The sequence below is a fragment of the Erythrolamprus reginae genome, chromosome 6, assembly GCF_031021105.1.
Source record: "Erythrolamprus reginae isolate rEryReg1 chromosome 6, rEryReg1.hap1, whole genome shotgun sequence".
NCBI classification, from domain to species: domain Eukaryota; kingdom Metazoa; phylum Chordata; class Lepidosauria; order Squamata; family Dipsadidae; genus Erythrolamprus; species Erythrolamprus reginae.
In genome coordinates this window covers 76,547,727-76,574,680 of record NC_091955.1, presented here as the reverse complement: position 1 = coordinate 76,574,680, position 26,954 = coordinate 76,547,727, and the positions used below count along the sequence as shown (strand labels likewise).

The 26,954-nt window shown below is 40.2% G+C and overlaps 1 protein-coding gene across 3 annotated transcripts in view; it reads right to left on the bottom strand.

The window, feature by feature from the left end:
• Positions 1-26,954, bottom strand: part of KIAA1549 (KIAA1549 ortholog) — a 155,578-nt gene that overhangs the window by 5,017 nt on the left and 123,607 nt on the right. The window contains exons 13-19 of one of the 3 annotated variants that reach the window (XM_070756299.1): positions 20,883-21,088; positions 17,034-17,257; positions 14,769-14,913; positions 11,612-11,905; positions 9,816-9,868; positions 8,849-8,997; positions 3,839-3,993 (exon numbers count right to left, since the gene is read on the bottom strand). In XM_070756299.1, the coding sequence (XP_070612400.1) occupies positions 3,839-3,993; positions 8,849-8,997; positions 9,816-9,868; positions 11,612-11,905; positions 14,769-14,913; positions 17,034-17,257; positions 20,883-21,088 (1,226 nt within the window). The remainder of the gene's footprint in view (positions 1-3,838; positions 3,994-8,848; positions 8,998-9,815; positions 9,869-11,611; positions 11,906-14,768; positions 14,914-17,033; positions 17,258-20,882; positions 21,089-26,954) is intronic. The other 2 variants (XM_070756300.1, XM_070756301.1) reach the window with 2 other exon arrangements.

Below are 26,954 nucleotides of genomic sequence, written 5' to 3'. Positions count from 1 at the left end.
TCATGTGCACTTATACAAAGAAAATATATACTTGTTCAAACTAAAGTACAGTGGTACCTCTACTTAAGAACACCTCTATTTAAGAACTTTTCGAGATAAGAACTGGGTGTTCAATATTTTTTGCCTCTTCTTAAGAACCATTTTCTACTTAAGATCCCAAACCCGGAAAAATTTCTCACGAAATTTGAGAGCAGCACGAAGGCCCGGCCAGTTTCCTGCCATTCCCCCTTTAATGCCGGCCATCTCGGGCTTTTCTGGGCTGCCAGAGGAGCCTTTCGGTGGTACTTAAGGAGACTTTGGCAGTCTAGAGCAAACGGAGCATATTCCTTTCTCTGGGCGCTTGGAGAGGGAATAAACCTCTGCCAGTGCCCAGAGAAAAGAAACACTCCCTTCGTTCTGGGCAACAACTGTCCTCCTCCTCTTCCTCCTCCAACCCAAATCCTGAGCTTTTATTTCTTTCCTAATGGGTTTGCACGCATTATTTGCTTTTACATTGATTCCTATGGGAAAAATTGCTTCTTCTTATGAACTTTTCTACTTAAGAACCTGGTCACGGAACAAATTAAGTTCGTAAGTAGAGGTACCACTGTATTTCATAATCTTGTGGACTATAGCAACTTTGTTCAATCTGATACCTTTTAGATGTGTTCGGCTTTAATTCCCCTAATTAAAGAAGAAAGGAAGGAAGGAAGGAGGAAAGAAGGAAAGAAGGAAAGAAAGAAAGAAAGAAAGAAAGAAAGAAAGAAAGAAAGAAAGAAAGAAAGAGACTTTGCAAAGAAACACTGAGGCCACAATATTAACAATGGCAATGGCATGCAGAAGAGACAGACTTGGCTAAGTGCTGCGATAGAGGAAAACAAAGCACCCAAGAATTTACTCCAGTGGGAATTTGCAGGTGAGAGAGAGGAATTCAATTCTATCTTTCAGAGCACTGTATTGGCCAGAGGCAGAAGTAGTGGCTGAAGCCAGACAGTTCTGGATGCTTTAGTTGTCTACCATGTTTTGGATAGAGCTACAGGGGCTGCAATAATTTCTTAATTTGCTCGGCCACCCTTAGGTGAAATGGAGAGTGAAACCCCGGTCACCAATACTGTAATAAAATTGAACAAACAATTAGGTCAGCTTCTGTGTGGGGAAAGGGGAAAATAACTTTATCTTGTTCAATAACTTAAGCTGCCAAGTACTTTGGCCCTGTTTCAGATCTGGCTCTACCAGTGTAGCAGGGATAAACCCAAACATGTTGCCTTACATTACTGGAAGAAAGAAGCTGCTGAGAGAACCACAAACATAACTTGCCAGGTTTAGAAAGGAAAGTAACAAGGGAAGGCAAATGGATTTTGCTGATTAATTCCAAAGATTCTGCACCAGCTAATTTCTTTCATTCTACACAAACTGACAAACCAACTGACTTGGATTTTGCCTCTATACTGTCAATGAACCAAGTCTTTCTATTACTTAAGATTTCTTATTTCCTCACTGTCGAAGCACATACCTCACCAACCTGGGTACCATTATTTGCCAATTAATTTGGAAGGTTTTTATTTTAGGGATACAGGGCATAGCAGCCTGGAGCATGAAGTAAGGTGATAGGTCCCGAAAATCCAGGGTCCATTTTACCAGTCTTTCTTGTAGTCAGTTTTCTGCCCACACAAATTATGTTAAACAAAGCTGTATGTTTTTTTTTATGTAGCAGGCCTTGCAAATCCCCTTCCTACCCCTTCTTTGCATGACAGTATCATACAATGTTGCACTGGATTTGTTAAATTTGTGTTACATAATACAAAACTGGCTAGAAGTTTACTTCAAAGCAGCACAACTGGAAGCAACTGTTCTTTCTTACATTAAATATATGATTGGCTATCAGCAATGCTGAGAATTTAAACTCTCCCTTTTGAAAATTGGGTCTAGTTTTGTACTTTTATTTGAATTTATTTGATTTCTTAGGAAATCAAAAAGTACATTTTGACTCAGAGATTGAACGGAAGGTACAAAAATACCACTATTGCTGACAATAATACATTTCAGTGATTCTTCCTTTAGTGAAGGAAGAATAGACAATGACATGTATAAAATCACTAGCTTACTATGACAAATACTGAAAAGAATTTATGAGAGAGAGAATCAATATTTCTGCCTTTTATAAAGGGAAATTTCACTGGTCACAGTGTGTTTAATCTTAATGTTATGTCTCAGTCAAGTAACTTTTGCCAGTGCTTCAAATATATGTAAAACCTATTTGATCAAAGAAGACATCAGCTAAAGAGAAAGGAGTACAAATACTAGCACCAATGCCTCCATCATAACACCGTTGATGTGTTTTAAAACTGCTGGGTGGGATACAGGTGAGGAATAGTCTTTGACACAGGAGAGAGCAAGAATGTAAGAAAAATGAATGAGAGATACCCCTACCATATAGAGGAACTCACGATAATTCAAACATGCATGTCAATGAGAAAGCCATGCTCTAAAAAACAGGATTTTTGCACTGATGGAATTAGTTTGTGAAAATGAAACATCATAGAAGAACACAACCAGACATGGCTTATATTTTGAAATGCTAAAAAAATTAAAAAAACCTTTTCAGTCTTATCTTGATGTCTTTCCAATGATAGAAAATCACAATACAGTGGTACCTCATCTTACGAACGCCTCTTCTAACGAACTTTTCAAGATACGAACCCAGTGTTTAAGATTTTTTTTGCCTCTTCTTCCGAACTATTTTCACCTTAGGAACCCAAGCAGCTGCTGCTGGGATGAAGGGGTTTCTTTTTTTCCCCTTTTTTGAAGAAAGAAAAGGGAGGGGCAGCTTGGAGGAATAAAGATTTTGCATGCTTGCAAAGGCACTGAAACGGTCTTTTTAAGAAAGAAAAGGGAGGGGCAGCTTGGAGGAGTAAAGATTTTGCATGCTTGCAAAGGCACTGAAATGGTCTTTTTAAGAAAGAAAAGGGAGGGGCAGCTTGGAGGAGTAAAGATTTTGCATGCTTGCAAAGGCACTGTAACGGTCTTTTTAAGAAAGAAAAGGGAGGGGCAGCTTGGAGGAGTAAAGATTTTGCATGCTTGCAAAGGCACTGAAACGGTGTCTTTTGAAAAAAGAAAAGGGAGGGGCGCCCCCCTTGCCTTTCTTCCTTCCCACTCACCCTTTAGCCTAGCCTTGCTTCTTCCACCCGCCCCCTTTAGCTGCTCCTCCCTGCCCTCTGTTCGCCTCCCTTCTAAAGTTTGGGATTTTCCTGAAGGATTTGCACGCATTATTTGCTTTTACATTGATTCCTATGGGAAACATTGTTTCATCTTACGAACTTTTCACCTTACGAACCTCCTCCTGGAACTAATTAAGTTCGTATGATGAGGTACCACTGTACTCTATTCACAGGGATCTCCAAACTTGGCAACTTTAAGCTATACTGGCTGGGGAATTCTGGGAGTTGAAGTCCACAAGTCTTAAAGTTGCCAAGTCTGAAGACCTCTGCTCTATCACATCAACCAAGCGATTTTCATCTTTTTTTTTCAAATGGATGTGAGATTTGACAGAGCCAGTGGTTTCAGAAAGACATGTTCAGAGGAGCCATCTTCACTGAGGGCATAAGGAGAAATGGAGAAACCTGAGGCTTCTTAGATACTGCAATGATGGCTGGTGCAAATCAGGACAAATAATAAGTTGTGTAACCCTGGCATAAAGGATGAGAGCTAAGACTGAGAAAGAGAAGGACAAAAGAACCAGCAGAGATTTAAAGGGCCGAAGTACGAAAAAGACAAAAGCAGCAGCTAAAAAAAAAAAATTTGAGTGAAGGAAACACAAAACTGCTTCAGAAACTGTTCAAACATGAAGCATGGTACTCACTGCTTCTCTCCTAGCAAATTCATCCTCTCCACGGTATGGGGGCCACCCTTGTTCCCCTGGCTGGCCATGCCCTGCTCTGCCTGAGGGGATCTCCATTGGTTGACCACCGATCCTGCTAGCAATTCCCACCTGAGTGAGGTGCTGTATCTGAGAACCTTAAAAGCAAATATTGTTTTGTTTTCATCTTACCATGCAGCATCAGAAGAGTGAGGGGGCAAAACAATATGAGAAAACAGGGATTGGGGAGATAAGACATAACCAAAGAAATGGGGCTCAGGTGGGGAAAAAATGATTCAATTAACTTTTTGGGGGACAGATTGACAAATTAGGATAACAAAAAAACCATCTCCTTGCATGCAAATTTTTCAATGTGATTTTTTTTGTCCCCCAAGTAGAGGGTATTACTTTTTGATTTCCTAAGAAATCAAATTGTGATTTTTAAAAAAAGAAACATGCTGAAGGCAAATGTGGTGGAACAGAGAAGAGGGGAAGAGAGAGGGTCAGAAAGGCAAGACTTCTGACCTATCAATATTTAATTAATTTATTTTATTTATTTATTCAATTTTTATGCCGCCCTTCCCCTTAGACTCAGGGCGGCTTACAACATGTTAGCATGTCATTAATGTGCAGTTTACTTCATGCTAGAAAATATTTGCTTAATTTAGGATGCTCAGCTGCACAGTCAAAGCAGAATCCATTTTTTTGGGAGAACAGTTTTCATATCCATGTTCTTACGTGAGGCTGAGATTCAACCAAACCTTTTTTAACCCTTTAAACCCCACACAAATGAGGAAATAATGGCACTTAATATGTCGAGCAGTTAACAGTTTTAAATCTCCACAAGAACTCACTTTTTTAAAACCACCCCAAAAGCTCCCTCCCCCAAATCCACCCAAAATAAAAACGTTTAGCTTTACTTATTTTGAAGGAGCCCTGAGGGATGAAATTGGGCTGTTTGTGCATGGCCAATTCTGTTAGAAGTGATAGTTAAAACTCTCTTAGCTCTTTTATTGACTGTGTCCTGGAATAAGGAATGCTAACCTGAATGACACTGAATTGTTTCTAGTGCTATTTTTATACAAATGATACCCAGTGTTATTAGTTAGATAATGCAGACATTTTGTCCTGTTTACCTTTTAAAACATACTCAGATCATAACTTGGGATGATTAATATATTGTTTTTCTTATTCTAAAGCAGAGTTCCTCAATCTTAGATACTTTAAGACGAATGGACTCAGATTACAGGAATTTCCAAGTCAACATGGTCAAGCTGAGAAACATGGCAACGAGTTCTCAACTGATGACCACAGTTGAGCCCAAAATTTACTTTGCTAAGAGAAACATTTGTTAAGTGAGTTTTTCACCATTTTACGAACTTTCTTGCTAAGTGAATCATTGTAGTTGTTAAGTTGGTAACACAGTTGCTAAGCTTCCCCATCGACTTTGCTTGTCTGAAAGGTGATCATGGCCTCAAAACACAGCAACCATCGTAAATATGCTCCTGAGATGCTCCTTTTATACAGTCATTAGGAAAAAACATATTTTACCACTAATTGCAAGGTATCCTGGCCACTCAGACATTACCTATCTCCAGTGGCTGCTTAAAGATGAACAGGCCATAATTACAGCACAGGTGGCCAGATTCTGCGCAGCAGCAGTGGGGATTCGTCGCAAATGTGTGCCTTCATAGTGAGATATGTACATCTCTTGTATATTTACAATGGGTCAATTTTGGTTGCTCAGCCAAAAGTCATGAATTGTGTAAGTCATTTGTCTCCAGATGTCCAAGAACCTCAACACCTAGCATGTCTATGTTGACTTGGGTGACGACCAACTTTGGATGGTCAACGAACTGTTGTAAGTCAAGGACTACATTTATCACCCAAGAATCTGCTACTATGATCAAAGAGATACTAAAATGTCTAGATTCTAAGAATCTGAAACGGTTCTTGGATGTTCTGTTTTTCTGGTTTTTTCTGGTTTTTTAAAAAATGATTATTAATATTATATTGATGGTCTTTGACTTTAATAAAGGTCTATATACATCACAAATATGAACCAGTTGCCATGCATCCTAATTCTGATTAAGTAACCATGAGATGCTGCAATGTTCATAAGTGTGAAAAATCATCATAAGTCACTTGTTTCAGTGATGTTGTATCTTTAGACAGCCACTAAACAAATTGTTGTAAATCAAGGACTACCTGTATTTTGGAAGGGGAAAAACAAACAAAAAACAAACAAGGGCTTACAGCCATGCACGCTGCTTTTCATATATATGTTTCCATATATAACGTCATTTTTATGAGTGAATAAAATGTGCTCTCATCTGGAAAGGCAAATCTAACACTTTTCACTTGGTCTGGTTTCTGGTAGATAAGAGAGATCTATCAGAGATCCATCTGTTAGAAATAGCAGATGAAATACTTTCTTCCTGAGGCAACCTTTTCTTTCTTTCTTTTTTGTGGGTGTGTGTTTTTTAATTTTTTTCCTCCACCCCATACAGAAATATAAATTCACATACCTTCAAATTAGAATGCAATGCAATATAATATCAATTGCCCAATTCTTAATCAACATTCTTAATTATTTGTTTTGTTTTGATATACATCATTTATCTTGTGCGACCTGCTTTTCTAATTTTGTCATCTGGATTTCAAAGATTGTTTTCTGTTCTCACTTGGGTTCAAAATGCTATTAGCTGCCAACATTTCTCTTGGCTATTTGCTTTTTTCTACTAAATAAATGCCATAGCGCTTCAGTCCGTTTCTTATATTCTTACTTATCTCATTCACATTTTTAAACCTCATTTTAATATAAATGCCCTTTATGAGGAAAGTTCCAAATTTATTTCTCTTCATAAAACAAGGAAAATGTAATAAATCCTCATGTAATATGTTGTGGTTAGCTCTGGCCCAGCTCCTGCCCCAAGGACTGTGGATGTGGGGGAGACATCCACATGCTGCAGGCCTGTTTTGCCCCTGGTGGAATCTGCTGATGAAGGCGCCTCTGACCAAGAAGACATGAGTGACAAAGAGGAAGAGGGTGTGGCAGACAGCTCAGAAGGAGATCAATTATCTAACTCCTCCTTGGATTCAGAACAAGAGTTAATGATACAGCCACGCATGCGGTGAGCGATGCATAGGCAGCAACAACTGAGAGATTATTATCAAAGAAAATGAGGCCACCTGTGGTTGGGTGGGGCTGTGGTAATTAGTGAGGCTGCTATAAATAGCAGCCTGTGGGTTTGGCCATTGTGGAGGATTATCTGATTGTTGTGTTTCGTGACTGCTTTACTGACTTTGACTTTTTGTGTGCTGATTTTTCCCCGATTTGAAACTAAACCAGAGCAAAGTGTGTTTTCCTGTGTGAAAGAAGGACTGTGAATTGCCTCACAGCTGCAAGCTAAGTATCACAGAACTGATAAGGGACTTGTACCAATTACCAGTTTGTTTGGAGACCAGTGCTCTTTGCTATACCAAAAGAGGGCTTGGTTTAAGTGACTTTTCATTATAAAGAACATTGTTTTGAATTTTCAAACGTGTGTGTCTGAAATTTGTACCTGTGAATTTTTGGGAGGATTCTACCAGAGAGCCCGACAGAACATTGGCTATTTGCTTTTTCCTACTAAAAATATGCCATAGTGCTTCAGTCTATTTCTTATATTCTTACTTATCTCATTCACATTTTTAAACCTCATTTTACGAGGAAAGTTCCAAATTTACTTCTCTTCATACAACAAGGAAAATGTAATAAATCCTCATGTAATAAATCAAAACAGATGCTGGAAGCAGGGGTGGGTTTCTCTTATCTTCCCTACCGGTTCGGAAGTGCTCGCTACGCTCTCTCTCGTGCGCATCACATCCAGCCTTTGCACATGTTGAGAGGGTAAATTGCCAGTCGCTTTCAAGCAGTGGCAACCGGGGAACCGGTTCAGGGGCGAGGCAAGCCGGCCAGTGAAGGGCTCCCTGTTGCCGGTGCTCCTGGTGTGCTTTCAGTACTGCATGTGCCAGACTGAAATTCAGCATCTGTGCATGTGCAGAAAGTGAAATCTTGCACGAGGATGCTGGTGCATATGAGATTTCACCGATTATTGGTGATTTTTTTGCTTTCGTGCATGCGCAGAAGCAAAAAACCCCCACTGAAAATTGGCAAAATCTTGCACAAGCAAGTATCCTCACACGAGATTTCGCTTCCTGTGCATGCGCAGAAGCCGAGTCTCACATGGCCGTGTGTGTGCACGCCTCAGGGATGTGGAGATGCATGCACACCTCCATTTTTCCTACCGGGACAGCCTATCAGACTGTCCGTGCTGCAGCCCAATACTAAAGCCGGCCTTCTCTACTGGTTTGGTAACTGTGGCCAAATTTCCGCCACCAGTTTGCACAAACTGGTCTAAACTGGTTGCAACCCACCACTGGCTGGAAGGCTGCACAAGCTAACTATTTCAAAGTGCATTACGTGAAAGGACCGCCCTTTACTTGCAGTGCCGCTGCGGTGTCCTTTTTCGTAAAAATAACAATGTTTATTTTTACGTGAAAGGACTGCCCTTTGCTTGCAGTGCCGCTGCGGTGTCTTTTTTCGTAAAAATAACAATGTTTATTTTTACGTGAAGACCTCCCTTTGAAGGAGCTGAGGAATTCCTCCCACGAAGAGATTCCGGGGGCGGAGCTTTGACGTCAAAGCTAAGGCACCAAGGTGATCACTTCCTGGATTCCATGGAATCCAGGAAGTGATCACCTTGGCATCCTTAGCTACCTGCCGGTGACGTCAAAGCTCCGCTCCCGGAATCTCTTTGTGGGAGGGATTCCCTGTTCAGGTTCGAGTTCGGCCAAATTTTGCGTAAAGTTCGTCCGAACTTGCCAAACCCGAACACCGTTGGGTTCGCCCATCACTAATCCTATCTCTTCTTTATAGTCTAAATTTAGGGACTAATTTAGACATTGAGTTGTGGCTAATTTGTAGGAGATAAGACTCCTTGTAATAATGGATTTCTTGGAAATCGTTACCTGCCGTGCTTCCAACTGGCCGTGGCCGTGCCACTGATGGCATTTCTTCTGGGTAGATGGCTCGAGTGGAATATTGGACATCTGAGGGCTGCGAGTCAGGGTGTATTAATTCAACAGGTGGAAGAAACCCAGATCCAAGGTTTTGCCTGCTAGCAGAAAAAAAGGGAAACACATTCCTTTATCCATTCATTCACTCAAAAAATAAGACTTTCGTACTGCTTCAGCCTTAATGACACTAAGTAGTTATCTATCCATACAAGATGCATTTGTGTAGGTATGACTCGGTTTTTTGGGTGTCATCCTTGGAATGGTAAGGAAATGCATCAAAACACATGTTAACTAGATGTTAGCAGAATGAGAAAGGGTCGAATTATATAGGTGGAGTTATCTGGCTTGTAACAGCTACCAAGCTTGCAATTTGGTTTAAAATAAGGAAGAGGTATTTACCCTTCATGGCACCGGACCAGATTATCTCAGGGACCGACTTCTGCCGCACGAATCCCAGCGACCAGTTAGGTCCCACAGAGTTGGTCTTCTCCGGGTCCCGTCAACTAAACAATGTTGCTTGGCGGGACCCAGGGGAAGAGCCTTCTCTGTGGCGGCCCCGGCCCTTTGGAACCAACTCCCTCCAGAGATTAGAATTGCCCCCACCCTCCTTGCCTTTCGTAAGCTTCTTCAAACCCACCTCTGCCGCGAGGCATGGGGGAACTGAGATACTCTTTCCCCCTAGGCCTTTACAATTTTATGCATGGTATGTCTGTATGTATGTTTGGTTTTATAATAAGGGTTTTTAACTGTTTTAATATTGGATTGGTATATGCTGTTTTTATTACTGTTGTTAGCCGCCCCGAGTCTACGGAGAGGGGCGGCAATCAAATCAAATCAAATCAAATCAACAAACAAACAAATTTTTAGAAAAAGAAATAATTCTTCTGCAAATACACCGATCAAATAATTAGCAAAGTACCTCTGCAACAGGCCTGGAGCTGAAGGTGGAGTCATCCCAAAATCCATGTATCTCTGAAAAAAGACCATGTGTCAGGAGAAAAAAAGCCTTGACTATATCTTCTAAATTAATCAGGATATGGTAGGTAAAATAGGACTCAAAAGGAAAAATTAAGAGAGTAAAATATTTCCAACAATTGAATACTTTAACTTTTATCAAATAAAAAAAATTGGCCAGCATATTATAGAAGCAAATCAAGGAAACTATTATAGCAAAGGTGGGGAATTATGGCCATTTTATGACGTGGGGACTTCAATTCCCAGAATCCCATGCTGGCTCAGGAATTCTGTGAGTTGAAATTCACAAATCCTAAAGGGGTCAGTTCCCCATCCTGTATTAGAGAAAAGTTAGCCATATTCAGAAAATGGGAATCTTAGCAAAAGAAAAGACGACAATGTCATATAAATAAAACATAAGAAAAGAATGATGGGTTAAAAAAAAGAAAAGAAAGGATTTTGACAAGCATATTTTCAAAAATTTAAATACTAACAATTAAAGCACAAATGCAACTATACAAATAATAATTATATTTTGGAATGATACAATATGTACAACACCATATGCCTGCTCTTTTTAATCTTTGTATTATAATAAAAAATTTATTAAAAAAAGAAGAAGCACAAATGCTTGGATTCAATTCCTGATGTCCATGAGGACCTAATCATTCAATGTTCTGTTAATAGTAAATAAGTAATGATGCACCTTTTTTTTAAAAAAACTTTCTAGTCTAACTTATAGCCTGGCAATTTCCTGGATGTCTTCCATCCAGTTATTAATGAGACCCAGAGATGGGCTGCTGCTGGAACTGCTAATTGTGCACAGCTCCACGACTCTGGAGTATGAGTGTGGGATCGAGCGCAATTTTGTTTCCCCCACCTATGCAGGTAGTAAAATCTCGCACAGGGACATGTGTGCAGACCCATGCAGAGAAGGAAAATACCCCAGCCAAATGCACTTGCACTTGTGTTCCTGTGCGAGATTTTGCTACCTGCATAGGTGTGGGAAGCAAAATTGCGCTCGATCCCGCACTCGCGCTCCAGAGCTGCGGAGCTGCGCACAATTAGCCATTCCGGGAGCAGCCCATCTCTGATGAGACCCTATTTTATTTAACTTCCAAGCTCTGACACAATTGGACAGATGCTGAGAAGCAGAAAATGTAGGATACCTTGAAGAAGAAGAAGAAGAAGGAGAATGAGAAGGAGAAATGAGGAGGAGGAGAAGAAAAAGAAGAGGAGGAAGAGGAGGAGAGGAGGAGGAGGAGAAGAAGAGGAGAAGGAGGAGAAGAAGAGGAGAAAGAGAAGAAGGAGGAGGAGAAAGAGAAGAAGAGGAAGAGGAAGAAGAAGAGGAAGTGGAAGAGGAAGAAGAAGAAGAAGAAGAAGGAGAATGAGAAGGAGAAATGAGGAGGAGGAGAAGAAAAAGAAGAGGAGGAAGAGGAGGAGGAGGAGAAGAGGAGAAGGAGGAGAAGAAGAGAAGAAAGAGAAGGAGGAGAAGAAGAGGAAGAGGAAGAAGAGGAAGTGGAAGAGGAAGAAGAGGAAGAAGAAGAAGAAGAAGAAGAAGAAGAGGAAGAAGAGGAAGAAGAGGAAGAAGAAGAAGAAGAAGGGAAGTGGAAGAGGAAGAAGAGGAGGAGGAAGAAGAAGAAGAAGAAGAAGAAGAAGAAGAAGAAGAAGAGGAAGAAGAAGAAGAAGAAGGGGGAAAAATTCTTGAGGACAGAAGGAACTATTCTTTCTCACAAAGAAAGCATCAATGAGACTACTAACTGTGTGAGTCTGGCTGTAGGGTGACCCCCACTGACTGCTGGGAGTATCTCTTGGAGCCCGGACAGGAGTGCTGGTTGACTGTCCTCCTGACCCTCCAGGATGGGTGATGGATGCTTGGGTACTAGGAGCCACCAGAGCAAAGGCATCATCCAGGAGAGAATGCATTGTTTGCCGGGCCTCTTCAATAGACGGCTGTGGAGGGACATATTGGAGAGCATGGGGAGGCAGGCCTGAGTATTTCCCCAATTCAGTTGAAGAAGGTGTCTGGGGATCTGCAGGAAGGTCGGGATCAGACTAAGGGAGGGGGGAAAAAAGATGGGAGAAACAAAAACCAACACATTATTTGGGCGTGATATTATTTGTCATCGCAACATCCATGTGTTATATTGTGCAAACTTTATTACACATATTATGAGAATCATTAGCAGTATCTTTTTCTCCATGGATGAGAGCTAATGACATGATACATATTCTAAGAAACAGTGTACCCAAGAGTGTATGCTTGCCATAACCTCTACCTCAGTGGTTCTCAACCTTTCTAATGCCGCGAGCCCTTAATACAGTTCCTCATGTTTTGGTGAGCCCCAACCATAAGTCTCACGCCAATTCTCCCAACAGAGCTTTAAGCCGATTGGCAGGAAGGTCAGAGGGACACCCCCACTGTAAATGCCTGATTGGTTGGATTGTAAAAATATGTTCCAAGGCGCCAGAATAGAAGCTTTAGTTCCTAACCACAGGAGAAATCTGTCTTTTCCCAAGGTCCTATGAAACGGTCATTTGACCCCCAAAGGGTCCTGACCACCAGGTCCTGACCACCAGGTTGAGAACCACTGCTCTAATATTTTTTACATTTTGTGCATTACACAAAATGTTATGAATCAGATTTGCAAATTACTGAAATGCATGAATACCACACACTATGAAAGCCAAAGTTAGAATACATGTTTTTCTCCAATGAAACTGGTCTACAGGGCAACCTGGTCTGCCCAAATATGGGATGGACTATACTGCTTCCACTTTCACCTTTCAGCCCCAATCCAGGAGTTTCACAGGCAGTCCCTTTTGCCACAAATTATTTTTTTGTGTTGAATTTATTTCTCTGTCGGTAAATATAAATTCAACACAAAGTAAGAATACTTCTAGTACATGCAGGTTGAAGCTTTCTTTGCTGAGCAATGAGCCAACTATTTCTCTTAATCTTCTCATGCAATTTATGGGGAAATAATGGTGACACAGCAGTCCTGGGCTGCAAATACACTGCTCAAAAATAAATAAATAAAGGGAACACTTAAACAACACAATATATCTCCAAGTAAATCAAACTTCTGTGAAATCAAACTGTCCACTTAGGTAGCAACACTGATTGACAATCAATTGCACATTGCTGTTGTGAACATTCAACTTTGTACAGAACAAAATATTCAATGAGAATACTTCATTCATTCAGATCTAGGACGTGTTATTTGAGTGTTCCCTTTATTTTTTTGAGCAGTATATATATATAACTAGAACTTCTTTTGGGATTGTGATTTGGCAAAGCTGTGTTGGTAGCTAAAAATGGGAAGGACTCAGAAAAATTGGACTAGTTAACAGAAGGGCAACAAGTAACATTAGGGACTAGTAAATTATTGCAGATTTACTGGGAACTCTTAGCCTCATGAAAAGATGAATGAGGGAAATATGATGACACTCTTCAAATAGCTTGTCATCCAGAAGACATCCCAAAGTTTATCACTTGAGAGAATGGGACAGGTCAGGAATAACTGATTTAAGCTACAGATTTAAAAACAAAGAATTGAAAGCTGTTACTCAGGACTTCCCCTTCATTGGAAATAGCAACCGGGCAGGTGTTTTAATTAGAATTCTTGCACTGATCAAAGAGTTGGACATTGTGGCTTAGGCTTCCAAGTATATGTGGTACCCTAGTGCAGTGATTTTCAAACTTTTTTGAGCCGCGGCACATTTTTTACATTTTAAAATCCTGGGGCACACCGCCAACCAAAATGACACAAAATGACACCCTAAGACACTCTCATCTCTTTTTCCATTCGTCTCCTCCCCACCCTTGTGTGTGTATACACACTCTTGAACCATTTCCAAAAACAGGTGAGGGCTGGGTTTTTTTTCTCTCTTATTCTTTGGGTGCTTTTTTGCTTTAAATCAAGAGTCTCTTCTCTCTCTTTTGTTTCTCTCTCTTTCTCTCATTCTCTGTCTCAATCATTTTCTCATCTCTCTTTTTTCCTCCCCTTTTTGCTCATTTCTCTCTCCCTTCCTCTCCTTTTCTCTCTTTCTCTCTTGCTTTCTCTCTCTCTCACTCTTGCTTTCTGTTTCTCTTTTTTCTCTCTCTTGCTTTCTCTCTCTCACACACACACACTCTCTCTCTTTCTCTCTCTCTCTTGCTTTCTTTCTTTCTCTCTCTCTCTCTCACTCTCAGCAAAAAGTTGCGAGACCGGAACTTGAGCTTCCTTCTTCACGGCACACCTGACCATGTTTCGCGGCACACTAGTGTGCCACGGCACACTGGTTGAAAAACACTGCCCTAGTGCATGAAATCTCTTTTCTTGAGGCCCTAGTTATGCCTTCCCTTCTAAGACAGAAAATAGATTTGAGACATGTCTATATATTGGGGCTCTTCAAATAACCACGAAAAAAACCAATTGTACATTAACAATCTTCACCATACAGTCTTGCAACATTTACATTCAGGTTGGGTATTAGGATATATCAGTGATGGCGAACTTTTTTTCTCTCGGGTGCCGAAAGAGCATGGGTGCACGCTATCACGCATGCCCGAGTGCCCCCACACACAATTCAATGCCTGTGGAGGGCAAAAACAGCTTCCTTCACCTCTCAGAGGCCCTCTGGAGGCTGGAAGCGGCCTGTTTCCCAACTTCTGGTGGGCCCAGTAGGCTCGTGTTTCATCCTTCCCAGTCTGCAAAGCCTTCTCTGGAGCCAAGGGAGGGTAAAAGCACCCTCTCCCATCCCTCCAGAGGCTTTCTGGAAACCTAAAAAATTCTCCCAGAGCCAAAAATCAGCTGGCCAGCACACACATGCACGTTGGATCTGAGCTAAGGCAACAGCTGTGCCACTCATGCCATAGATTCGCCATCACTGGGGTATATTATCACATATAACCTTCCTAAAGATGTAAACTTACAATGTAGGCTGAGTTGTTGACACCCGGAGGCCTTTTATACGTCCCATCACTGTCCGTTGTGATTAGCCTGTCCTTGTCTGCATCCATTGGGCTTCCATTCATCTGATGCCTCCGACGCTGCTTTGGGGATCGTTTTGCCCGTGAGCTAAAGAAAAAATAGAAACATAGAAGACTGATGGCAGAAGAAGACCTCATGGTCCATCTAGTCTGCCCTTATACTATTTCCTGTATTTTATCTTACAATGGATCTATGTTTATCCCAGGCATGTTTAAATTCAGTTACTGTGGATTTACCAACCACGTCTGCTGGAAGTTTGTTCCAAGGATCTACTACTCTTTCAGTAAAATAATATAAAATAGTTTCTTTAAATGCCTTAAGATTGGTCAGCATTGTCTAAATTGTGTTCTTAATACTACGAAACATTACTCAAAGAGTTTGTCGCATGTGAAAAATCTTTTAGCTAAGCCTCTAGAAATTTTAAGGCAATCTATCTAAGGATGACTTGGCTTGGAATTTTTATTTCTATCGCTACTTCCCATTTTATAGGCAATTTTAATTGCTTTTGTTTTTGCAACTGCTACATAAGTTTTGGCAGATGAGTGGACATGAATAATATAATGGAATAAACATAAAATAAATAGCTAGCTTAATTGTGACATGCTCTCACTTATCCAAATTCTCAAGGGAATCATCATGATTGTCTGAAATTTGAATAAATAAACAGAACATTCATTTAGTTTTCCATTTAATGGGCCTAGTTTAGACATTATTGTAAAATGAGACAAGTTTCTAAATACTGGCATGAATGCAGAACTGTTGGTGGTATCATGGAAGGGGTTTACATGTTATTGACTTATTTTACATGGGCTACTGATTTGAGAAAACATTAATAGTTTATTCATTTTGATCAGTTGATCTTGCTCCTCACCAAAAGAGACTCCAAAGTAAGCACAGAATAAGAATAAACAAACATCGAATATATGTGGTATATTTTCAAAACTCACCCAATAAAATACACAGAAAACTAAGCCAAGGAAACAAATCACAATTAGATGGCTTTATCAAACAGAATAGCATTGATCTGTTCCCAAAAAACAAGAAGGCCCAGTAATCAATGTTACACCTTTAAGACAGCCTAGTTGCAGTAGGCCCCCTGCTGGTGATGTAATTTTGGTGTCAGGGATTTGGTTCTGTCTCTGCCGGTCTGTGCTCGACACCATTTTTTTCCTGAATTTTTGGGCAATTTTCCTGTGTTTTGATGACTTCTGTTTGATCTGTGCTTTGAAAAAATCCTTCCTGCCCACCCCGGGTGAATTTATTACTTCGCCCGAAGCTCAGCTGTGGTTTGGGCTGAATCCACCATCTGAGCATGCACGGAACTGAAATCGCTCCTGTGGACGCATGTGTGTGTGAAAGAGCAGAGTGCACGCTTGTGTGAAATGTCACAGTGTGAACTAGTGGCGAAGGTAAGTTGTTGGTAGTAAATGCCAGGTTTTATTCACCAGAAAGAAAGGCAAATTCTCCCATTTGTGCATCTCCGAGACCGCCTTCTGCTGCACGAATCCCAGCGACCAATTAGGTCCCACAGAGTGGGCCTTCTCCGGGTCCCGTCAACTAAACAATGTTGGTTGGCGGGCCCCAGGGGAAGAGCCTTCTCTGTGGCGGCCCCGACTCTCTGGAACCAGCTCCCCCCAGAAATTAGAACTGCCCCTACCCTCCTTGCCTTTCATAAACTCCTCAAAAACCACCTTTGTCGTCAGGCATGGGGGAATTGAGAGATCTCCTCCGGGCCTATACAATTTATGTATGGTATGTTTGTATGTATGTCTGCTTAATAATGGGGTTTTTAAAAATATTTTAAATTGTACATTATTAGATTTGTTATGAACTGTTTTATTGTGTTGTGAGCCGCCCCGAGTCTACGGAGAGGGGCGGCATACAAATCTAATTAATAATAATAATAATAATAATAATAATAATAATAATAATAATAATAATCTTAATATTAATATTAACCAGTGAGAAACCACTCTCAAGAAAACTGAAGACTCTGGCAGATCCTGTAAATTCTGTTGCCTTAATTTCTTTTCTCCTTGTGCCTTCCCAAGTGAAAAATTTATAGGTGCAACATGACACCAAATATTTTAACATACTTAATATTTTAGGAATCTGACATAAAGTATTTTCATACATTTTCTCCATATTTTCATGAATGTACACATTTCCTAAATTAATGGAAATGAATTCCACTCTCTCCACCTTACCTCTTCCTGGGCTCCATGAAAACAGTTGGCATGTTGCCACTCGGGTCCAAGATTTTATCTATCTGCATCTGCGCCTTGCGGTACATCTGCTGTTGTTCTTTGGTATCGATGATAACCACATCATCCACAATTGGGAATTCATAATGTCCTTTGCGCTTGGCACGTAGCCGGATCTTGTTCCGGTGATGCTCGATCTCAGATTTATGCCTCAGTGCTGTTTGTATCTTTCAGGAAAATAAAGTAGGGAGGTGCATTAAACCTCTTCTGGAACATTTTCCCTGTGACACGATCAAAACGGATCAGACAGGCGAAGGAAAACATTGAGAAGCAAATATTGAATGCTTGCCAGAATATAACTTCAGGTAGGAAAAAAGGAAATCGTGCCCTGTATGATTCATACAGCAAGGACAATCAGAAGGGAGAGAACAGCATATTAATACAAGAGCATGGCAACAGCATGCAAATTGCATCTTCTGAAACCTGTCGGAGGGGCATAGCAGCAAAGAAATCAGAGAGAATCCGGGCTACGTAAAAAAGACTCTGCTTGTATAAAGCTGAGAATGATCGGTCTGATAAGAACAGTGCTTGGGTTTATGTGGGAGACACTGTTTTCGACGTCAGGTAATTTCCCTGCATCACTGTCTGAGGCATGACTACAGCAAAACCTCACTGGAACAAGAAAAAAAAGCGAAATGGCTAATCGTATAGAGAAACAACATTTCTTTCTGTTGTTTCTTACTTTCATTCGCATTCGAGACAACGATGAATCCGCATACAGACGGGAACTTGAACAACTATCCTTGTGGTGTGACCAGAACAATCTAGAACTGAACACACTCAAAACCGTAGAAATGGTGGTAGACTTTAAGAGAAACCCTTCCACCTCTCACAGTACTAGACAACACAGTATCAACAGTAGAGACCTTCAAATTTCTAGGTTCTATCATATCTCAAGATCTAGAATGGACGCCTAACATCAAAAACATCATCAAAAAAGCACAACAAAGAATGTTCTTTCTGCGCCAGCTCAGGAAGCTCAAACTGCCCAATGAGCTGCTGATTCAGTTCTACAGAGGAATCATTGAGTCTGTCATCTGCACCTCTATAACTGTCTGGTTTGGTGCTGCAACCCAACAGGACCGACACAGACTTCAGAGGATAATCAGAACTGCAGAAAAAACAATTGCTGCCGATCTGCCTTCCATTGAGGACCTGTATACTGCACGAGTCAAAAAGAGGGCGGGTAAAATATTCACTGACCCCTCACATCCTGGACACAAATTGTTTCAACTCCTACCCTCAAAATGTCACTACAGAGCACTGCACACCAAGACAACTAGACACAAGAACAGTTTTTTCCCGAAAGCCATCACTCTACTAAACAAATAATTCCCTCAACACTGTCAGACTTTCTACTAAATCTGCACTTCTATTCTACTAGTTTTTCTCATCATTCCTTTCACCCATTTCCTCCCATGTTGACTGTATGACTGTAACTTGTTGCTTATATCCTAAGATTTTTATTAATATTGCTTCTTCATTGCTTATTTGACCCCTATGACAATCATTAAGTGTTGTACCACATGATTCTTGACAAATGTATATTTTATTTTATGTACGTTGAGAGCATATGCACCAAGACAAATTCCTTGTGTGTCCAATCACACTTGGCCAATAAAAAAAATTCTATTCTATTCTATTCTATTCCTAAAATATCGATCTTGCTTCATAGAATCTGCTATTACAGGAATTGAAATCTATTCTCTCTCCCTCATTTAACAATTTTCTAATGCATTTGAATTAGGGGGGGGGGGATTTGAAGAAGACATAATGGATATTGTCAAATAGGTAATTATAATTATCTTGCTCAGTGAGAGGCATACCATGTGCTTATGTATTTATGGACTTGTAGATTTAACAAGGAAGTGTGACTATATGATTTTTTTTTTCAGTGTAGCAAAAACATACAGATATGGGAACTTGGATGTGTGTAAAAGATCCCCAGAGCACAATATCCTAGAAAATGGAGGCAATCTTATATAAGAAACTACAGCAAAAGAAATGATAAAATAAAAATATACAACTGTGCAGAAATGGACAGATTAACCCAAAAACTTAAAAATAAAGAAGAATCAAAATATTATGAAATCTGGAAAAAAAATTATGACTGGGTTGAGACAAGGAAAATAATAATAATAATAATAATAATAATAATAATAATAATAGTAATAATAATAATGGTAGTAAATAAACTAGATGTTCTTAAAATCATTCCGAGACACAAAATTAAGATCAAACCAATCTGACTTTAGATTAATTGTATGATAGAACAAATGTGTGACAACCGCTGATGCCAATAAGCTGCATATTGATATTAAAAGGAAAAAATAGAATTGTTAGGTCAACAGTTCAACGGGGAGGGAGGGGGAACTAGGGGCAGCTCTGTATAAAGTATTTTAGAATTTAAGTACAACTATACAAATAATAATTATACTCTGAAATGATACAATATGTACAACACTATATACCTGCTCTTTTTAATCTTTGTATTGTAATAAAAAATTATTTAAAAAAAAAAATTAAAAAAAAGAAAAAAAAGAAACTACAGCAGTGAACTTTCTGCAGATGGGAAATATAAAATGACACACACACACACAAACAAAAAACCCACCCCACCCTATTTTTCAGCTTCATTCGGAAGGCTAGAATTCATGCCTGGTCATTCTTTCACAGAAGCTACTGATACTGACAACAGGAGGCATGTAATGCCCTGCATTGTCCAAGTTATTTTTACATGTCTATGGAGATTCTCAGTCATCCAGGCTGTGGTTGGCCCAAATGCAACTGGACTTTCTTTGTTTTTATTTGAAGAAGTTTTCCTTCTCATCCAAGAAGCTTCTTCAAGCTCTGACTGAATGGTGGAGAATGGAAGGATTTATATTCCTTGCAATTCTCCACCATTCAGTCAGAACCGAAGAAGCTCCTTGGATGAGAAGCAAAACATCTTCAAGGGGGAGAAAAGTAAGTCCAGTTGCCTCTTTAAAAAGCACTTTTGCAACAAGTTATTTTTTACCTTTACATGTTGGGCCTGTCCTTATTTTTTGAAGGAGCCACAGTTATACTTGGCATAGTTCATCAAGGTGAGGTTAACTTTACTTTACGGAGCAAAATTTTAAAAAGTGACAGGAGACATCAAAATAGGTAGGCTTGACTTATATAGGAAATGCATTCTCCAGACAACAGACCTGATGCCTAATTTTCTTTTAGTTCTAAACAAAATATCTCATGCCTTCCAGGTACAGTGGTACCTCTACTTACGAACTTATTTCGTTCCTTGACCAGGTTCTTAAGTAGAAAAGTTTGTAAGAAGAAGCAATTTTTCCCATTGGAATCAATGTAAAAGCAAATAATGTGTGCGATTGGGGAAACCATAGGGAAGGCGGAGGCCCTGTTTCCTCCCAGGAGATTCCTAGAGAGGCCCCATGGAGGCTTCTTCCCAGCTTTTCTGGCCCTGTTTCCTCCCAGGAGATTCCTAGAGAGGCCCCACGGAGGCTTCTCCCCACCTTTTCCGGCCCTGTTTCCTCCCAGGAGATTCCTAGAGAAGCCCCACGGAGGCTTCTCCCAGCCTTTTCCGGTCACAGTTTCGGAGGCTCGGGTTTGTAAGTGGAAAATAGTTCTTGAGAAGAGGCAAAAAAAATCTTGAACACCTGGTAAGATCTAGAAAAGGTTGTAAGTAGAGGCGTTCTTAAGTAGAGGTACCACTTTATTTCTATAACTTTGTGTTGGTTTCAATTTAAACATACTCTTCTTGTTAGATGAACGCTATGAAAGAAGATGCTATGAAAGTACCTCCTTATTAATTTTGTTGGTTTCAGCAACTCGGTCAGAGAGGGGTTGGTTTTGTGCTGGAGGCACTGTGATAGGCTGCATAGCAATCAGTTGGATCTTGCTAGGGACTCTTCTACTGATTTCAGAGGATCGTGACATTCGATCTACATGCTCAAAGATAGAGGCTGAAGATGGCTGCTCCGTTCCATTAGTGATCTGCGGAGGGCCTGGGATACAAATAAAATATAAACAGAAAAAAATATATTGGTTTAATAAACACAGTCAAATCCCAGGGCATGTGACATTTACAAAACGTTCTGGGCCAAAAAGCAAATCATGATTTGAGTAGTACCACTGAAATTAGAACAAAATAATGTAATATGAGACAACCCATGCCCTGTTTCATAGATATTTCATTACCCAAACAAAAAAACAGAACAATTGTGTTTGGCCAGAAAAGCAGTAGCGGCAGTGACTTCTGACTTCCTGTCGGCTTCCCCCTTGAGTTTTCTTGGTAGGGAGCATGAGAAATCTTCCTTCTTTAAGAATAACAACAACAACAACAACAACAACAACAACAACAACAACAACAACAGAGTTGGAAGGGACCTTGGAGGCTTCTAGTCCAACTCCCTGTTTGGCAGGAAACCCTACACTACTCCAGACAGATGGTTATCCAACATCTGCTTAAAAACTTCCAGTGTCGGGACATTCACAACTTCGCACAGAGGCTCTGGGAGGGTGTTTTTGGCTCCAGAGAGCCTCCAGGGGGGATGGGGGAGGGCGTTTTTACCCTCCCCTGGCTCCCAGGGAAGCCTTTAGAGCCTGGAGAGGGAGAAACATGAGTGGCACATGAGTCTCCTGGGCCCACCAGAAGTTATGAGCCGGGGTGGCACAGCAGGTAGAGTGCTATACTGCAGGCCATGAAGCTGACTGTAGATCTGTAGGTCAGCGGTTCAAATCTCATCACCGGCTCAAGATTGACTCAGCCTTCTATCCTTCCGAGGTGGGTAAAATGAGGACCCGGATTGTGGGGGCAATAGGCTGGCTGGTTAAAAAGTGCTATTGCTAACATGTTGTAAGCCGCCCTGAGTCTAAGGAGAAGGGCGGCATAAAAATTGAATGAACGAAAAAACAAACAAACAAACAAATATTATATATTCACAAGTTCCTGGTTGGTACACATAGGTCTTCACAGAAGCTGACATATGATGTTACAGTGTCTGTGAGTTTATCCAGGTCTGCAGAGGTATCTTCAAAAATATTAGATAGATAGATAGATAGATAGATAGATAGATAGATAGATAGATAGATAGATAGACAGACAGACAGACAGACAGACAGACAGACAGACAGACAGACAGACAGATGATAGGTAGGTAGGTAGGTAGGTAGATAGATGATAGGTAGGTAGGTAGGTAGGTAGATAGATAGATAGATAGATAGGTAGGTAGGTAGTTAGGTAGTTAGGTAGGTAGATAGATAGATAGATAGATAGATAGATAGATAGATAGATAGATAGATAGAGATAGACAGACAGACAGACAGATAGATGGATGATAGGTAGATAGATAGATAGATAGATAGATAGATAGATAGATAGATAGATAGATAGATAGATAGATAGAAAGATAAGATAGGAGGTAGGTAGATAGATAGATAGATAGATAGATAGGTAGGTAGGTAGATAGATAGATAGATAGAGATAGACAGACAGACAGACAGATAGATGGATGATAGGTAGATAGATAGATAGATAGATAGATAGATAGATAGATAGAAAGATAAGATAGGAGGTAGGTAGGTAGGTAGGTAGGTAGATAGGTAGATAGATAGATAGATAGATAGATAGATAGATAGATAGATATAGACAGACAGATAGATGGATGATAGGTAGATAGATAGATAGATAGATAGATAGATAGATAGATAGATAGAAAGATAAGATAGGAGGTAGGTAGGTAGATAGATAGATAGATAGATAGATAGATAGATAGATAGATAGATAGATAGATAGATAGATAGATAGATAGATAGATACCGGTAGATAGGAAACAGGCCATTTGTGGACACCAGAAGGCCTTTGGGGTGGGTGGGTCAGGGGCAGCTGTTTTCACCCTCTCCAGGCATTGAATTATGGATGTCGACACTCATGCATGCATGATAGTTTATACACACACTCTTTCGGCACCCGAGGAAAAAAAGATTCGACATCACTGCCCTAACTAGCTAACATCATCAGTGCTAGTAAGCAGTGTTGTTTGCTGTCAGTTTATATTGTAAATGAGATGTGCAATTAATATTGAACAACACACGCATGTCTCTCTCTCTCTCTGCAATGTTCTCTTATATCATCCAGCAAAACAAATGCCAGACGTGGTAGTTAATTTACAACATACATATCAAGTGAATCTATCGATACAAGTTTGATTAACTGTATTCAAAATATCTCCCCAAGCTAAACGTTTATTGCTTTCCTAAACTTCTACGTTTTTGCCAGTAAAAGCCACATGACTTTTCTAGTAATGCTTGGCCATGCTGAGAAGATGTCAAAAGAAGATTAAAAAGTATGCGAGAGCAAGCCGATTATCTCAGCAAAATATGATACCGTAGTTTTACTATGGAAAGGAAGATTCTATATAAGCCCTCTAACTTTCATTTTTTTGAAATGATCACAAAGGCAGAAACTTCTCTTTTGCTTTTAGCAAACCAGAAGCATGACATCTTAAGTTACAGTTGATTAAAATTAACCTACTTCTTAGTACTTTATGAAGCTGAATTATTAAAAGAAACAGAATTTAAACAGTCGGGGGAGGCTTCAACTGACTATAGAACCAAGCATTTCCAATTTTCGCTTTGCAGTTAGATCAAGAAGGGGAGAAAAAAAGCCTTTAAGATGGTTTATCTTTGTATCTGAAAGAAGGTTTTATGTACAACTCTTAAATGACTGACTGAAGTAAAGCAATAAAGATTATTGTCAAGAGATGAATATGATTTTAGCAGTAACAAGGACATTTGGTAATGTAGAGACGTAGGATTAAGTCCCGTCCCCCCATGATAATGGAAAACCAGATCCTCTACAAACCTCTGCTTTACAAATAAAAACCTCTATTTAGACAGCTATAAATCTGTAGCCACACAGAAGTCACCTGAAGCTCTTCTAAGAATCTTTTAAAGTCCTCTGAAGATAAAATGCAGGGGAAAGAAGCTTATACACAGCCACATGTGTGCACAAATAAAACCACAGCAAATACAGTGATACCTCGTCTTATAAACGCCTCGTCATACAAACTTTTCGAGATACAAACCCGGGGTTTAAGATTTTTTTGCCTCTTCTTACAAACTATTTTCACCTTACAAACCCACCGCCGCCACTGGGATGCCCCGCCTCCGGACTTCTGTTGCCAGCGAAGCACCCGTTTTTGCACTGCTGGGATTCTCCTGAGGCTCCCCTCCATGGGAAAACCCATCTCCTGACTTCCGTGTTTTTGTGATGCTGCAGGGGAATCCCAGCAGCGCAAAAATGGGCGCTTCCCTGGCAATGGAAGTCCGGAGATGAGGTTTCCCAGCGAGGGGAGCCTCAGCGAAATCGCAGCATCGCAAAAACACAGAGGTCTGGAGGTGGGGTTTCGAGGACTTCGGTGTTTTTGCGATGCTGTAATTTCACCGATGCTCCCTTCGCTGGGAAACCCTACCTCTGGACTTCCGTTGCCAGCGAAGCGCTCGTTTTTGCGATGCTGGGATTCCCCTGCAGCATCACAAAAACACGGAAGTCTGGAGGTGGGGTTTCCCATGGAGGGGAGCCTCAGGGGAATTCCAGCATCGCAAAAACGGGCACTTCGGCTGGCAAAAGGGGTGAGTTTTGGGCTTGCACGCATTAATCGCTTTTCCATTGATTCCTATGGGAAACATTGTTTTGTCTTACAAACTTTTCACCTTAAGAACCTCGTCCCGGAACCAATTAAGTTTGTAAGACAAGGTATCACTGTACTTTTATTTATTTTCTTTAGGAATATGTTTTAAAATGTTCAGGACAAGGATGGGCACTTTTTAATTTTTGGAAGGAGCTTAAGCAAACAGATCTGGATCAGAACCTAAAGTTCAGATCTTTCATAAGCCTAGCTATTTTTAAGTGGGGCAACCTGTTCTCTCTCTCTCCCTCTCTTTCTCCCTCCCTCCCTCTCTCTCCTGCCTCAGTTGTTGGTGTCAGGCCTACAGGTAACTTAATCCTGCTAAATTGTGCAAGAGTAGCAATCTGAAAGGTGGAGATGTAGCACACAAAAAGAGAATTTAGAGAAATGCCCTGTCCAGCTACCTTGCATTTCTAAATCCATTAGGAAAGCATCGTGCAATAATATGCTGCAGAGAGAAATATATGGGTCAATCATAGGTTTTACAGGCACAAGATCTGAAATTCGACTTCAGTTAAGTAGCTAAGCATATAAAAGATCTGAACATAATCACGGAAAATTGTTAAGGGTAGACAACTATTTGCTGATGAGCCCAATAGACATATTTATTTAGAATGAAATTGTTTCATGTCAATATTCACAGTAAATATGAAAATCCACTACATTTACATCTATAAAGAACCTCTCATTCTGTGTTTAAATTTGCTAGATCCAGCTTCATATTCTTTGTGAAACTTACCCACTTTGTTTAATCCTGATAGCATCCAGAGGGAAAGAAAGCAAAGGTTATCATTATAATTCACCAAATCATGATAGGAAAGTCTTTCGTTACTGAGAAGGATTCTAAGACTATTTTAAGCATAGTACATAAAATTGTCTGCTACAACGTCTTGCCTGTCAACAATTTCTTCAGCTTCAACCACAATAATGCATGACAAAATAATCTATACAAACTCAAGGTAAATTGCTTCAAACTCGATTGCAGAAAATATGACTTAGACCAACAGAGTGGTTAATGCCTGGAATGCTCTACCCAAATCTGTTGTTACAGCCACAAACCCACACTACTTCAATCTCAAACTGTCTACCGTGGATCTCACCCCATTCTTAAGATGTCCATAAAAGGAGCATGCATAAGTGCACCAGTGTGCCTACTGTTCATTTTTTTAAAAATTCTTTTTATTGAATTTTAACTTTAAAAACATATACATATTCATATTCCACAATTCTAAGACATTGACATCTATTTGGTTATTTACATACAATAATCCACCTCATTTACATTTTCTGCAATATCCACATTTACATCTACTCATATTCATTATATACATCTAGTTATTTTTCCTATTTTCCAACCAGTCATACAGTTTTTAACACTGTATAGTATTGTCATCTGGTTCTTGCAACTCTAAAGTCAGTTCTACCATTTCTGCACAATCCATTATTTTCTTAATATCATTTTTTGGGGGGAGCTACTTTCTGAATTTCATATACAGTAGTACCTCTAGATACGAGTTTAATTTGTTCCAGAACGGAGCTCGTATGTTGATCAACTCGTATCTGGAACAAATGGCTTTAGACTTTGTTTTTCCCCGCGGACATAACCAGAAGCAAGGATTCTTGCGCCACCTAGTGGAAGCTCGGCTCGTATCCCGAATTTGAGCTCGGGTCTGGAACAGAAATTTTGCTCCAGTCGTGGCTCGCAATTTGGAATACTCGCATGTGGAGCAGCTCGTATCTAGAGGTACTACTGTATAATAATAATAATAATATAATTTATTAGATTTGTATGCCGCCCCTCTCTGAAGACTCGGGGTGGCTCACAACACAATAGCAATACAATATAGATACAAATCTAATGTTAAAAAATTGAAAAATTAATTTTAAAATACATTATAAAAACTTATCTACTACACAGTCATAACCACTCAGTCCAACTAAATAAAAAAATATAAGCATAATAAGGTCAGCAAAAAAGGAGGGGGGAGATTAATCCCCCCACGCCTGGCGGCAAAGATGAGTCTTCAACATTTTATGGAAAGCGAGGAGGGTAGGGGCAGTTCAAATCTCCGGGGGGAGTTGATTCCAGAGGGCCGGGGCCGCCACAGAGAAGGCTCTTCCCCTGAATCCCGACAGACAGAATTGTTTTGTTGATGGGACCCGGAGAAGACCAACTCTGTGG